Here is a 16,388-nt window from a genome sequence, read left to right as displayed (position 1 = left end):
AGGGAATTTATTTATTTATTTCATTTTATTATTATTTTTTTTTAAAATTGATGTTGCAAAAATCTGTGTTTACGCATAAAAACTAACATAAAATGATACTATATTATGAAATTCATGAGTAAAATACAGGGTGTTTCAAAAAGAATAACCCGATTTAAAATGAGTACATTATGAAAACTATTAAAAATAGACACTTCAGATAAAGTTTGTATTACAGGGAAAATAATCAAGTTTTTTTACATACAAAATTAAAGGTGCTCAATCTGCCCACTTTTGGATGCACGGCATATGTCTACACGGTAGTTAGATTCGTCCCAAACTTTTAGAAACATGTCTGCATCAACTGCTTCCACTGCTTTCACAAACAACCCGTGTTTTGAATTTTTTATACCATTTTCTAATGCTTTTCGGGGCAGGAGGTTCAACACCAGAGTGTTCTCGACAAAAATCACGTTAGGGACTCTCACTTTGCGGAGCGTAGAACACAATACGATTTTTGTCGTGCAATCGTCATTTTCACAAACACTGAAATGGCGGGTGAAAAAAAGTGTTACCACTACATATGTGGGCCACTCGAGATTTTCCCCATTCTAACGATACCTTTATTTAACGAAACGGATTAAAATCTGAATTTATATGATTTTTTGAAATCCGGTCATTCTTTTTGAAACACCCTGTATAATAAAAAATTACAATTTTAAAGGGTTTTTTTTGTTTGTTTCTTTAGTTGAATATTAAATTGTCTATCATAAAAGCAAACATTATTTATTTTTTATTTTACATGCATCTTTTTCTAATATCAGTGTTTGCTCGTTTGTAAGTCAAAAAGTGCGTTATGAACGTGGCTAGGGTTGCCATGTCACAAGGAAATCGGAAGAAAAAGAGAGAATGGAGAGAATTCAAAAAAGAAACATTGAAAATCCAGGGAATTTTGCTAATTTCTTCAAAAACCTGGAAAGTACAGGGAATTTATTTTTATTTATTTATTTTTTGAAATTGATGTTGCAAAAATCTGTGTCTACACATAAAAACTGTCATAAAATAATATTATATTATGAAATTCATAAGTAAAATGTAATAAAAAATTGCAATTTTAAAGGATTTTTTTTTGTTTGTTTAGTTGAAGATTAAAATGTCTATCATAAAAGCAAACATTATTTATTTTTTATTCTACATGCATCTTTTTCTAATACAGTGAAGCACCATTTATAGGTTTTTGAAGGGACTGTATGAAAAAGCGTACAAACGAAAAAACGTATAATAGCTATAGGTTAATGTGTATAAGACTTTGCAGGGATCAATTTTAAAAACGTATAATTGATAAAAACATATAAAAGAGAAACATATAAACGGTACTTCGCTGTTTCAGTGTTTGCTCGTTTGTAAGACTGCATACCCTGAGACTTGACGTTAAATCTCGGTTATCACAAATTTGCCATTTCAACTGCGCTTGCACGCGGACTTAGCTGATTTCGAAACTCTTGCTCAAACTAATGAAAAACGTTTAAAATTGTTAATATGAGATGAGAACAGATAAAGACAGCTTTGTAATTTATAATTTTTGATTTAGTTTTTACGCCTCGGTAAAGATTGAGTTTTGCGTCTTAATTATTAATGGATTCGGAACCTGATTTTTCTATCAAACAAAGGCCCTTTTCAGGGCCAAATGTTTAACCTCAGAAGAGCGTACTTGATCTGCAGCATCACTTCCAATACAAAGCCGAACCCTCAGCCTAAATACAAATGTATAATACTGAGCTGTTTACGCCTAACGTAAAATATCCGCAAAAGACGGATATTTGTAATATTCCGATCATTTTTGAAGTACATAACGTGTTTTACGTTTATGTTAAATATTTCCAAACCAATAAATCCTGAAGTGTCATTTTTCTCTTTTCTTTATAAAGATTATCAGTTATTCATATCCGTAGTTTCATATAATGTATCCCGAAATCGCTGTGAAAACACTCTAATCGCATTCATTAATTTGTTGGGACTCTAGCACAACCTAAATATAAACAAGCAACACGAAATCTTAAAACAGAAAGCCCAAAAAGCCAAGTCCATGCGCAAGCGCAGTTGAAATGGCAAATTTGTGATAACCGGGATTTAACGTCAAGTTACCCTGAGTGGCAGCCCTGTATACTCTTTCTTTCCAATGATTTTAAAATGAAGTGCCGTCATCGATAACGTCGAGAGGTGTTTCGTGTGTTTCAGCGCCTGAAGCGGCGAGGGATTACGCCCTCAAACTGGAGAAGGAGTTTGACGTCTCCCCTCCCTCCCTCCCCAGATTCGATCTCCTGCTCTTGGGCTTCGGAGAGGACGGACACACCTGTTCCCTCTTCCCGGGACACCCCCTGCTCAAGGTAGGAACCACTCCTTGACCTCCAGGCAATTTTATATCGTGGGTCACGCCACATTTTTAACCCCTTCAGTCAGAATCATGAAATATTGGACCAAAAATGTTGATATTTGGTGCACAGTGTACTATGGTAAAGGGTATCTTATAGGCAAAATTTTGAGTTTGTAGGAGAAAAATTAAAAGAGTTATGGGACGTCCGATATTCCGGACTTTTTGAAGTTCAAGAACATTTCTAGGAAATAAAACCAAAATTGTTGCCATAAAAATCCAAAAACTATTTAGTTAACTTGCTTATGACAAATCCTATTTTTTCACATTATGTGTTGCATTACATAAAAAAATGAATGATTAATTAAAAGTTGAAAAGAAAAAAAAAGCGATCCTGACTGACTCCCATTTATTGAAGAAAAACCTAGCGGCCGTAATACACATAAAATATAAATATATTTAATCTTTTACCAGATAATTATTGGGAGAGTGATGACGGTCACAGCTGTTAAATTTTGCTATAGGCGCAAAAGCAGAATGGCAACAATTTTGGCAACAGATAAACATTTCAATGCAAAATGGAAACAGATAAACATTTCAAATCACTCCAGGCTCTTCATGTGCTACAATAAAATCATAATCAATCGCGTGAATATAAGTTATAGAAGTATACTTAAAATTTAGTAAAAAAGACTGTATAATTCTGTATGACTTGGAGGTTCCAAGCAAAATCCATTATACGCAGGAAACTTTCCTCTTTCGAGTGATACTCAGGTTCTAAATGTGCAAGTATGCCAAAGTTCTATTCTGAAATTGCGAAATATGTGCTATTTCTGCCGTTTTTAATTCATGTATCCCGTAGTTAAAGTCCCATGATCATGATACCGGGCTAAAAACACTGGCGATCAAGTCTCGTTTCGAACAAAGAAATTAAGATCAAAATTGGGTCATCCTTTTAACCCCTTCAGTCGGAATTATGAAATATTGGACCAAAAATGTTGATATTTGGTACACAGGGTACTATGGTAAAGGGTATCTTATAGACAACATTTTGAGTTTGTAGGAGAAAAATTAAAAGAGTTATGGCACGTCCAATATTCCGGACTCATGTTTTTGAAATCAATAGTTCATACACAAAAACGATAAAATACCAAACAAACTTCATTATAAAATGATCTACAAACAATTATAAAACATGATATAAGCGTTTGAAACGATTAATTAAAGATTATATATTTTTACAAAAATCAGGAAAAAATCCTCGCTTTTCAGATGAAAATCCATGGTTGGAAAAATGAGCCACTCTCTATCTCTCAATCCTTATATGTCAGTGCTGTCAATCCCAAAACGAAAAATTATTTCACAGATTATAATAAGTAGAATGCAGAGTCAACTACAAAAAGTCAACTAATTAAATCAATTATTAAATGATTAGCAGCTGTTTAAAGTGTATGTCCGGTATACCGGACACCAGGTCTGAAGGGGTAAATCATTTTCATTTTATTTATAGTTGTCGTATTTGGTGCAAGCGATGGTGAACCGGGTTCAGAAATTTCCGATATTTTGATATAAATAGGATATTCAATGTCTTTAAATAATAACTGAATTCTCAAATAAATGTTGTTTATTTTCTTATATTATTAGTATAATATATAGACTTGAAATTAATGTTTCTTTCATAATATGAAACTATACATTTTTGTGTAAATATTTGCATGCTTTAAACCAGGGTTGGCCGGATCGGACCCAATTGGGTTGGACCCAATGGGTTTTTTGAAAAAACCCATTATTTAGCCCACTTTTTTTTTTTTTTTTAATTTTGAGAAGTTTAAAAAAAATTAATTAAAATACTTTCACAATTCAAACTTCCTTTTTTATTTGTTCTTCACCACAGACAATGGACATAAAAAATGAATTTTGAACTTTAATAGCATATCTTAACTTTTTAAGAGCATTAAAAAAATTGCTCCAAAAATTTTAAATAAATGTATTTAACTTTTTTCTTTAACTAATCAATAAAAAACTCAAATTATCTTGACTAAGTCCTGTCACGTCTGATTTTCTCAATATTTGTAGATTGTTCAGAGAAAACCACTTTAGCTAAAAGGCTTTCGTGTGAATTATTTTCTGCAAACCAACACATCACAAATCTCGAACAAACACAAACACACACAAGGTATATTTTTTAGAAATAAACAGGTTTCTGAAAACGTGGACAGAAAACAGAACAGGCTGTACAGTATTTTCATTATTTTACGAAAAAGTTTAATATTTCTTACTCTGTACACAGAAATAGAAAAACAGGCAACATAAAATTCAAAGAATTGTCTTGATTAAGCTGTAATTCAGTAAAAAGGGATTTAAACTACTTGAGGTTCTACAGTAGTTTTGCATAACAAAATGAAATACAATAAAGTAAAATGCAAAAGAAAAAATGTTGTAATTAAAAACGAACAATAGATTTTATCACTCGTTGGTAATATTGAAAACTAAAAAATCTGAAACTTCACCATTCTTGGCTTTTGTTGTCTTTTATACTTTTCTTCAGAAGATGCTGAATATTAACTAGTTTTCCAGCTTTTTTTACCCGAAGACAATTTTTGCGCTTTATCCATTTTACGCTACCATATGCTACAAGTACCCTACATTTTCCCTTAAAAAAGGCAAAAAAAAAACCCACTTTTTAAAAAAAAAAACCCAGCTTTAATTGTTTTTTTTGGGGGGTTTTATTTAAAAAACCCTGTGTAAAACCCCTGTGTTTTTTTTAAAAACCCGGGTTTTTGCCAACCCTGCTTTAAATGGTATTGAGTTACTCACAAAAGCATTAGCAGCTTCACCCATTTTTCTTTTGTTAGCTATTTGTACAAAATTATATAATGCAGAAATAAAATTATATACATTTTTCAGTGTACGGCCACAAGACATTTTAACTGTTGTTGTAAAAAATAGCTAAAGAGATTTATTAAATAAAGGTTAAAAAGTTAAAAACAGAAACAGCAAATGGTGTTCACGGAACATTTTTCTGTGCTAGAAGTAAAACCATCATTTATGGCACCTTTTAGGTTTCGCTTTATTTTTTCGTACTGCATTTTCAAAATGTTTTTTTAAAGTGGCTATGATCGACAAAAAATTTTGTATTTTTCTTTGGCATCAACATGCTTTTATCTGTTATCAGTTGGATAGCTGTAAAGTTTGATGTCGTATTGATGTTTGATGCAAATTGTTTGACTTGCAGGAAGAAAAATTGTGGGTTGCGGGCATCCAGGACTCCCCCAAGCCTCCCCCCTGCCGTGTGACCCTGACCCTTCCCGTCCTGAACAACGCCAAGAACGTCGTCTTCGTGACCTTGGGAGAAGGCAAAGCGGAAGCCATCAAGGTCAGTCTCCGTTTAGTTTTTCTCACGTTCCGTTTTGTCTAGGGCAATGAAAAACAAGAACGTAGTCAGAGTTCAATTTTTTATTCACATACCGTATTACTCCGCATTATCCGGCATGCCGGGAAAAAGCGAGGTTGACCGGCATGCCGGGAAATTTGAATTTTCCGGCATGCCGGATAATTCGAGGTTTATTTTCAGCCTACTTTCCCAGTTAAAGTCGGAAAAAGAAGAAAAAACCATGAAAGAAGGCTTAATGCATCTTAAAAATATTGCGAAAAACAAAAAAAAGTAAAAAATAAATAAAATAATTAAATAAATATCGAAAAATTAAAAATTGGAAAGTAGGATATTGAGATGGGAGAAAATGTCTCTCGGTCTGTCTTTCTATTTACTTTATTATATACTGTCTTTCTATTTAATAACTTTTGATTGAATTGTCCAATTTGAGCAATTTTTTTTTTTGTTCAAAATATATTGGCGAGGACACCTCATTCCCATATTTCGCTTTTTGATTTGAACTATTTTTTTTTTCAATTTTGAACAGTTCAAAAAAACTTAACATTAGCGCCTACAGGGAAATTCAAGGCAATTCCGAACTGTGAGGCGAATTTGCTTCAAACAAACTTTGTAGGAAAAAACTTTTGATGATAAACTTGTATATAAAATATCTTTTAGATTTGAACAATTTTTCCGTTCAATTTTGAACAGTTCAAATCTCTTAACATTAGCGCCTACGGGGAAACTGAAAGTCAATGTAGATTCCGTACTTGAAGGAGGATTTACTTGAAACAAATGTTCTTGGAAACAGCTCTTGACACCAAACTCCAGACTCCGACTCCGAGAATTTAGGGGCACCTGACTCCGACTCGACTCCTGTGCCCGATATTTAATCGGACTCTGAAAAACAAGAATGTAGTCAGAATTAAATTTTTTGTTCACATACCGTATTACCCCGCATTATCCGGCATGCCGGGGAAAAGCGAGGTTGACCAGCGTGCCGGGAAATTCGAATTTTCACGCATGCCGGATAATTTAAGATTCATTTTTCAACAAAACAAAAGTAAATTTCCCCATTCAGTTCCAATCAGAAAGCAAACCACTGTAAGGGGGAAAAAATAAATAAATACTGAAAGTAACCTTCTTTCAAGAAAAAATGTGTGTTGCATATATGAGCTGGTTATTTATGGTAGGTCAGTAGGAATGGATTTAATTATATGCCAATAAAGTAATCCATTCAGAAGCAATCATTGTTACTGCAATTTGTTCAAAATTTTTTTAAATAAACTATTTTAGGTTCCCTTAAGTGAGGTAAGTTTAATTTTTATTATATTGAATAGCTATGGTAAATTTTCTAGCACTGGTTTTGGGGCGGTCACTTACTGCCTATATGTTTGCTTACTTAGTTTTAATTCAATTTTTATAAAATTATTCGTTCTTGAACAATATTTTTCTTTTTAAAGTAACAATTGGCATTGTTAGTAATTACTTGTACAAAATTAAACTGTTTATTAATACTAATAAGATATGTATAGAACTTATATTCATTTTTAAGCTGAACATATATTTTTTATAGTATTATATTGTTTTCCCTAACCTCGATGTTTCCGGCATGCCGGAAAGGACCAGGCAAGTGTGTTTGAAAATGTATTGACCCCCGAGTTTTGCAGCATGCCGGATAATGAGGGGTAATACGGTAAATTTTCTGTTACGCAACTTCACGTCATCTTTTAATCTATACTAATAATATAAAGCTGAAGAAATTGTTAGTTTGAAGGTGCTAATCTCGGGAACTAAGGTAAAACACCCAGGGTTCGTACGGGTCATGGAAATCCTGGAAAGTCATGGAAAAAATATTAACAAATTTCAGACCTGGAAAAGTCATGGAAAATTAATATTTTCGTTAAAAGTCATGGAAATTTGTTTTAAGTCATGAAAAAATGTCTTGGGCAGTAAGAAAGTAACAATAGCTAAAAGAGAGCTAGAAATATTGAGTAATTTAGTAATATTGCATATAAATTGAACAATCTCAAAAACAAATCTGAGTTTTGGAATCCAATTTCATCCGCTTCTGTAACAGCTGCTCGCCTTTTTTTGTAATGTGATTGTATTACTTGGGCGTCGCTAATTTTGAATTCACTATTATTTTCAGCACTTATATTTTGTATTCTGTATAGTAGTGGACTTTCATATTCTCGATTTTGTCACTCCCATTCAAAAAGTGTAATTCAATTGCATCCGAGTTTGTTTCAACTACTTGGTAAAAATTCATTATTAAATTTACCAGAGTTTACCTTAATATGTTGAAGGCTTTAGAAAATGAAAGCTTTAGTCAGGCAATAGAACATAGAAATAGGGGAATTCCAATACTCTAAAACAGTGGTGCCCAACATACAGCTGGCAAAACTGATCCTTGTGGCCAGCTGAAATATCTGGTTTAGAAAAATGAATTTACCGAAAAACGTGACTTTACTTTAATGAACGCATGTACTGTCAAGTTACATGGATGATTAGATGCACTGATGACACCAAAAGATAATGTGCTTTTATGAAGTAAATTTATTACAGTAGAAGACCGTTATAACGCACACCTTGGGACCAGAGCTTTTGCGTTGTACAGGTTTTTGCATTATATAGATCATTTCACAAATTTTGAAACTAATATTCAGAATGTATCTATATATTAGCACTTTAGAATGAGTTTCATCTGCAATGAGTATTAAAGCACCAATATTACAATGAGTTATTCACAAATAAATATGTTTCACAATCAAAATCCTGCACTTCTGCTAGCTTCATGGTTTGCATAACAGCTGCATTTTTAAGAGCCATCTGGTATTTTCTGTTTACTATGAATACTAATTTTCAATTTAAAAGCTTAGAAATAAGATGGAAAGATGAAAAACTTTCAAAATTCAATTTGCCTAACCACTTTTATGTTTGCTAAGCAAAACAGAGGGATTTCTTAAACTTTAAAACCTATTGTTTACTTCTGAAAAGTAGTGCGGTTTATAGAGAATTGCGTTATACAGGTCGGCGTTATAAGTCTTCTACTGTATTGGAAACTTAGTAATGATTCATTTAATTTTGCCCTATTTATTACTATTCGGCCCTATTTATTGAATATTTATTAGATATTTAAACATCAGTTGTATTGCATTCACTATATATTTTTTACTTTGCTTGAATTTATATGATAAAGACAAGTACGAATAATTTATTAGTATCTGCAGTCTGCACTGATTTTTTCAGTCACTAGTAAGTGCTTCAATGAGGCAGTGGCACTCACGTAACAGTTTTTCTACTGCCCATTTCCAGAAAAGTTGTCAAGTTTTACTTTAAATAGTACTACTCTCTCTTTGTAACGAGGTCATGAAAAATTTTATGAAGTCATGAAAAAGTCATGGAATTTTTTTTATCCAAATTGAGTATGAACCCTGAACACCAATAGTGGCCATTGCTTCAGAAGTGGCCACTTCAAGTACTCATAAACTTTAAAGAAAGAAGTGAACAATAATAATGTGATTTTTTTTTTTTTTTTTTTTTTTTTGTAGGTACTTAATGTAACTATCATAGTGAATCCGTTTTATTCATCAGTTATTTGAGTTTAAAGTCAGCAATGAAAATTCTTTGGATGTGGGAGAATGTCAGAGGGCCACTACCTGAAATTTTCACACAGCTGGATCACATTTGAGGTTAGGGAAAAAATTGAGCAAATTGAAAATCTGGCATTTTTAGAAATTGAGAAGAATTTGAAAGAGTTGGGCTATAGTACGCTCATCGGGTTTCAAGAAAGGTCATTAATATTGTTCCACGGTTAAAAAATAATTCGCTGGCACAGGGTTCCCGCAACCTTTTCTAAAATCCCACTCAATAAAAATCCCTTTGTATGCTGTTCCTACTGATCAATCCTGCAATTTTTCATATTTCTAATAAGAAGATAGCCAAATAAATGGAATGGCTTGTGATAGTTTTCAATCTTCATCTTATTATGAATGAACAGAAGAATTTAGCCACAAAGAAAAGATTGAGATCAGATTTTATTGTCATTTGGTTTTTCTGATACATTAATTAAATACCTGTTTATTGTTTCATAATTTATTCATTCTTTTTTCATTAATTTGATAAAAATATATTTCATTTAAGAAATAGTTTATGCAAAAAAAAAGAAGAAGAAGAAAAATGAACTGTCTAAAAAGGAAAAATAGTATTTCATTGCAAATTTTAGCATGATATGTTTCGCTCAATAATAGTAAATAAATAAATAAATGAGCAAATAAAGTAGTAGCACCTTTTAAACAAAGCAGCTAATATATTTTTTTCCATTTAAAAAAATCTTCAACCGCTTTCAAAAAGAAAAAAGAAAAAATAATATGCTCATTAAAATAAATACCTACATTATGTCAAAAAAAAAAAAAAAGAACATTGTTTGCTTTTCCACTTTTGCTAAAGAATAATTTATAAAATCAATACTTTTAAAATCAATAAAAACAAGAAAATGTCAACTTAAAGGAATAATTTTCATTGTCAAAAAAAAAAAAAAAAAGAGAATAAATCGCTTGTGCATATCTTTATGTAGAAACATAAAGGACTCTGAATTTATCTGACGAAAACTGAATAAATTAAAACTTTAAAGTGAAAAGGAAAACAAATCATATCAGCAATAATTATTTCACAGTTGAAACCATGGCTGCATAGTTGAAGTCGGTCAATTTCATTTTGGGACAAAAGACAGTACCAAAGGTAGACTAAAACTGCACTTTTAAAACTAAGCAAATTTTCGGGAAGAGACACTCAGAAAACTTCTATTCAATTTCGAGACCTTTGAGAGTTCAATTTTGAAGCATTTCCTTAGGAGGGCCCCAAATCTCTTCTCCCCCAAGACCACCAAAGAGCGTCTGAAACTGAGATTTTAGAACTACAATTTCGAAATTTTTCTGATGGAGATCCCCAACCCCTCCCCGCCTCCCCCCTGTCGTAATTGAAAAAAATCCGCTCACGTGTTTTTAAAGATTTTACTTCGGAAATTACCCTGGGAGAAACCCCCGAACTCCCTATATCTGAGAGAACCTTGCACTTACGATTAGGTTTACGTTGCTAACATTTCAATCTTGTAATGACACCCTCTTAAACTAGAAGTCGAAATATTGCTCTCTGTTAAAATGCGTTAAAAAACTGAGGGGCCGCCAAAGTCATATGCTTCCCAAGTTTTTGAGTTACGATGGCCCTGCATTTCTTTTATTTCAAATCAGATTCCATCCATGCTTGGACCACTGAAATTATATCAACAATATTAATATACAGTAGGCGCCGCTTCATGTGATCACTTTGGGACAAATACAATGTGATAACAATAACCGACTGATAACTATAACCGAAAAGAATCCAGGAGACCACAAAGAAATGATTTTTTTCCAATTAAGGTGCATTTATTTTGGCAACCTCAAATTAAAATCACAATGACTCAGCTGCTTGCAGTTTTAAATTATAAATTATTAAATTAACAGAATGGAAATATCTGAATTATAAAAAATTAAAGCTAATTTATGTAATTTTTTATCACATAGTAAATAAAATATGACCATGTTCCCTGACATTCGTAAACCAGTTTCAAAGCACATTCTGCTTTTCTATCTTTTCCAGCATGGTTTTGCTTGTTGTTTAAATTTTAATTTAACTTCGCTTCGTTTTCAATCTCGACACAATTCCTTAATAGTTTACGAAGTAATGGCAACAATGGGGGTCACAGGGGGGCGAACTTTCTGTAGCTTCATTCCTAGAAAAATTTTGAACTGCTATTGAAAACCACAAAATGCTACACAGAAAGTGAGTCTCGTCAGGGTTTGCCTATGTATTTCTGTTAATTGAGGAACAAAAACGGGGGGGGGGGGAATTGAAAATTTATAAAAAAGTGATAACAAACGAAGACGCTGATTACAATATCCGACTTTTTCAACGTGTGTTAACATACAAGTGTTCCGGGACTTCGTGATTCTGATAACATTAAGCGAATGATAACATTAACCGTGAACACATTAAGTGGCGCCTACTGTAATAAATTGTTTGGATTCACTCCAGTTTTTGATTGTGTCATGTATAGTAAGGATTTATTTGGGATTTGAATGGGAAAAAAAAAATTAGAGAGAAGAAAGAAGTAAGTTGGTTTCTGTCAAAACCAGTTCCAGCCAAAGCATGTTTATCTAAACAATGAGACAATACTGTTAAAATTATTTTCCCAACCTGTTAAAGTGATTCACACAATAACCTGTTATCAAAAGCAGATATAATCTGAAACACTTTGGCCATTTTACAAAACGTTTAGTAAAACATGAATAAACTAAAGCGAGAGATAATACTTGATAGCAACTTGAAACATTTTACATGTTATCTGACTAACATTTTTTGGAACATGGACTATTAGGATGGTTCAAAAATACGTGTAAAAATAAACGTTTCTTCTGCATAACACCCCTCAATATTTTTAGGCTTGTGGACAGTAATATACTTGGAAGAATTTTAGCTTCCTATTTTAACCCTTTCCCCCAAACTTCATACCTATGGGAAGGGGGGTTAAAAAATACTTTGAACTGAAAAAGCAATGCTACATATCATAATATACACCAGTATTATGTATATACATTGCAATAAAATAATTATTTACAGAAAAAAACTGCTGTGGAAATTTAATATTTCTAAATTTGTGGCATTTTCCATGCCACAGCTAATGTTAAATGAATGGGGTCATGGAGCACTGTCTTAAAATTTGAGTAAGAAGCTAAAACTTTTTCAGCATAATGCTATTAGTAACTCTTAAAAAAAATAGGGGGTGTTCTGGACTCTAGCTGAAAAAAAGTTTTTTTGAACCACCTTAATGGACTATGCACTTAATTTCAAACTGTTGCCAAACAAGAACTTTTTCCTATTAACAATAACTCTAAAATAATATTTCAACTTATTAAATATATGCTCATTTAAAAAGAAGACAAAAACAAGGTCATATTATCTAGAAAGAAAAAAAAAATCTTTCAGAATAAGAGTTGCTTTTGATACCGAGCACCTGATTTGGCTCCTCTTGATTTCAGGATGTCCTGGAGGGTACCAGTAAGACGCCCGTCTTGCCTGCAGCCATGGTGAGCCTCACGGAAGGGGAACTGCGTTGGATCGTGGACAAAGAGGCCGCCAAGCTGCTGCTGTGAAAGTGCAGCGAAATACCCACTCTCATCTCTGGGGAGCTTCACTCGAACGTGTCCTTTGCTTTAGCAATATGTTCTACTAACCATTGTGCCTTTTTCTTTGTTAACCACTGCGACTCAATGTAAAATCAAGATCGACTCTTGATACCCCCCGACGCAAAAATTTTAGACAATTGTCTAAAACCAATTGAAAGTTTGAGATGTAAGCAAAGAAATGTGCAATTAAATATTGAGTAGGTAAACCTTAGAAATAACCTTTAGCAGCGTTGAAAAAAAAGAAATAAATTGTTACACTACTCCCTATTATCAGTGCTAATTAATGCAAGGGTGTGCACAGATTATCGAAAAACACAGATAATACGAAAATGATCGAGCATGCAGAAAAGTGGGTATTCGAAGGCTATATGTAAACTACATGGTGGTATATGAAATACTTCAGGTTTAAATACGATACTCTATTAATACAAAAAGTAATAAATTAAAATTAATAATGAAATATGTAGTAAAATTTGCCATAATTTTGAACTTTAATTAATTTTGAATTTTTTTTTAATTTAAATTTTTGGCTGCACGGATAATTCCAAAACCGGATAATCAGGAGTACAGTGTATTTTAGTTTTCATTCTGATGGCTAATTTGCTTACTTATCATTTGAATTCAAAGCCTACCTTTCCTTTAATATTACTGCTTGTAAAATATTTTAACGACCCAATTTTCAAGATTTATTCCTTATCTTACGTCAGCTGAGCCATCATATGTTTGGAACTGTACAATTTATAGTGACATTAAAGTGTAAAAGCATAAGTCAAAAAAAATCTATCAAACTGTTTTAAAATTGTTGAAAAAAACAAAAGATAACAATTAAAATAAATTGAAGAAGTTGCTTTTATAATTGTTTTCTTTTTCATGAAAGTAATGTTTTTTTTTTCCCTTAATAGTGATAATTTGGCATTTTAAAAGTTTTACAAAATGTATAAATATGTGTCCTGAAATCTGCATTTTTCGAAGTAACGGACTACGCAGATTTGAGAGAGTCGACTATATTCGACGAAAGTTAGCCTAAAACTATGCAAAAGTTTGGAAGATTTGGTCTTCCAAAGCTCTTAGCTTAATTAAATCAAAAGAGAAATAGGTTGCAACCACGCACTTTGTGCTAATTGATCTCTACAAACTCAGAAAATTTTATTTTTTTACCATAGAAAAATGGTTTAAATTAAACCATATCTCCCTTCAAAAAAATTTCTGACTATGTGTTTTTTTTTTCGTAATTATTTTTTAAACCTATGTAACTTTTTTCTTTGACATTTACATTTGTTTTCTTGATTTATTCCTTTTTCTTTGATATTCTTCAAATTGGAACCACAATTTGATCAATTAAGGAATAGCCAACAAAATTTAGTTGTTAGAAAATATTCTTTATTTCAACTCTGATCACCCTTCAAAGACCTTCAACGTTTACTGTTATAATCCAGCATTTATTAGACATTGAAAAATCTGTTGTTGATGAGTTTGAAGGATATCAGTCTCTTAGGAGGAATATTTAAACAACTAGAAGTGTTTCAACAGCAAACTGAGCTCTAGCAATGTAATATTTTGTTTCGCTTCTTTGCATTTTTTAAAATATTTTTGTTATCTTCGGAAACTGTCGAAGAAGATATTTTCTCTGAAGCTCCTCTACTGTAAGAGTTGCCGAAGTGGGTGCCTTATGTGTTGTGATATTGCGCTTAAAAGTTTTATATTAAAAATCGATGAGTAATTATGTTTTTATTTTAATGTCTGTTATGTTTTTTAATAAAATTTTTTACTGCATGATTGTGTTTCATTTCACTCGAAACTGCACATTTCTCGGAAACAAAACACATTTCTGCAAATTTATTTTAGCAGAAAATTGTATTAATTTTATAAAATTAATAAAAAATGTGTTTTAAAATTTATTTAATTTTAAAACACATTTCTGCATTTTCTGCAAAAACTCTTCTGCAAATTTAATTAAATGATACAGGTAACATTAATAAGATACAAAATAGCGAGAACATTGCATACACATGAACACATGCTCAGAGTTATCTCTGAGTTATTGAATTTCCTAAGCCTTCTTTGACGCTGTGCTGAATGGTAAGGGCAGAAAACTTTTTCTCTGTTGTAAAAGGACTCTCGAGGGCCAAGGGTCCCTTGTCACTGTCACCTCCTGAAAAATTCTTGTTTTGGCAAATTTTGTTTGATGATGCAGTAAATTTTGAGACAAAATTGCAATTTTTAAATACCCGAATGTCCCTTTTCACTAGATGCATGTGTGTGTGCAAATACGTATTTTATCATTTAGCTAAATTAAGCGTACCATTCGGCAAATTACGAATACCCCCCCCCCCCCGCCAAAAAAATAAATCTGGGGTGCCTAAGACTGTCACTTTTAAAAGATCTATTAAATTCGATTTATTGAGCGTCAACTGCTTTAATATGCTGTTAATGAGTGCACTTGCTTTTAATAGAAAACGGTCTCGCAAACCCGGATGCCATGGCAATGATGCTCGTTTTGATGATTCTTATATTTTTAAACCAGTTTGATTTTCTTTTCTTTATTGGAAACCACATAGGATTAATGCATGTTATTTACATATTCACTAGCTCAAACAGAATCCAGGCCGAGGCGGTCCATCCTTTGAACATTTTCCAGAGGGAGGGGGGTCAAGGAGTATATATTCAATTTATTTTATTAGGGAAAACATCAATTTGCATATGTTTTTTAAAATTAAGTAGGTGGTCGGTTGCATGTATATGTGCCCCCTAAAAACATGCCTCGGTGCTCTCCCTCCCACTGATTTCGATAAATGTTTTCATTGCTTTGCCAAGACGAACTTTTAAACATATAATTTTCGAAACGGAAGCCTACCACAGGGATTAAAGACAGAAATTCTCTTTTACAAAATAAGAAAAACTGAAGGATTTTGGCAGAATGAAAATTCGGGCAAAAAATTGACGAAATATTTTCCTGAAAACATTTTAGTTCGGTGTTGAACGATCGAGAAGACAGCTTTCATAACGCCCATTGTTTGGAACACTCCCTGCTTTCCCTCATTTTTTCGATCCCTGGGAAACTGACGGATTGTATTTTTGGGGTCCCCATACGCCATCACTTTTTGAATGAAAGAATTTGAGGAGCTGGTATTATGATCCTCACCAAATTCCCTCACAACTGCCACATACTAAATCCTCCAATGGGTGAGAATGTGTGTTGCACAATGCACATTACTTTTTGAGCAAATTTTTATAGCAACGAGATCACATGGCTGTGTACATGTTGAGTCCCTATAACAAAAGTGCCCAACTTGGGGATGGGTGGGGTCATTATGCAGACGGCGCCATTGAAATTTTTAAGGGAAAGGTTGTTTTGAGGGGTATCTTTCACTTTTTTCGCAGTCTTCGCTGTATTTGAGGGGGTTGCGCTCCTACCACTATGAAAACGTAGTTTTCA

The 16,388-nt window shown here is 32.7% G+C and overlaps 1 protein-coding gene across 1 annotated transcript; it reads left to right on the top strand.

The window, feature by feature from the left end:
- Nucleotides 1–330: 330 nt before the first annotated feature.
- On the top strand, nucleotides 331–13,648 carry LOC129226149 (6-phosphogluconolactonase-like). The gene is made up of 4 exons (XM_054860750.1): nucleotides 331–373; nucleotides 2,176–2,366; nucleotides 5,586–5,726; nucleotides 12,806–13,648. Exons 1-4 carry the CDS (start codon nucleotides 331–333, stop codon nucleotides 12,917–12,919), a joined length of 489 nt encoding a protein of 162 aa, XP_054716725.1. The 3' UTR covers nucleotides 12,920–13,648.
- The last annotated feature ends 2,740 nt before the right edge of the window (nucleotides 13,649–16,388 follow it).

The sequence above is a fragment of the Uloborus diversus genome, chromosome 7 (assembly GCF_026930045.1).
Source record: "Uloborus diversus isolate 005 chromosome 7, Udiv.v.3.1, whole genome shotgun sequence".
NCBI lineage: Eukaryota > Metazoa > Arthropoda > Arachnida > Araneae > Uloboridae > Uloborus > Uloborus diversus.
The sequence above is the reverse complement of the archived record's forward strand: the minus strand, read 5'-3'. Positions and strand labels throughout refer to the sequence as shown.

What these genes read in the sequence shown, in the direction of transcription:
- LOC129226149 (XM_054860750.1), top strand. Translation starts at nt 331, where the DNA reads ATGTCTGCATCAACTGCTTCCACTGCTTTCACAAACAACCCGT. An exon ending in TGCTTTCACAAACAACCCGT is followed by an intron (nt 374 to 2,175) that starts GTTTTGAATTTT and finishes TTTAAAATGAAG; the next exon opens with TGCCGTCATCGATAACGTCG. An exon ending in CGGGACACCCCCTGCTCAAG is followed by an intron (nt 2,367 to 5,585) that starts GTAGGAACCACT and finishes TTTGACTTGCAG; the next exon opens with GAAGAAAAATTGTGGGTTGC.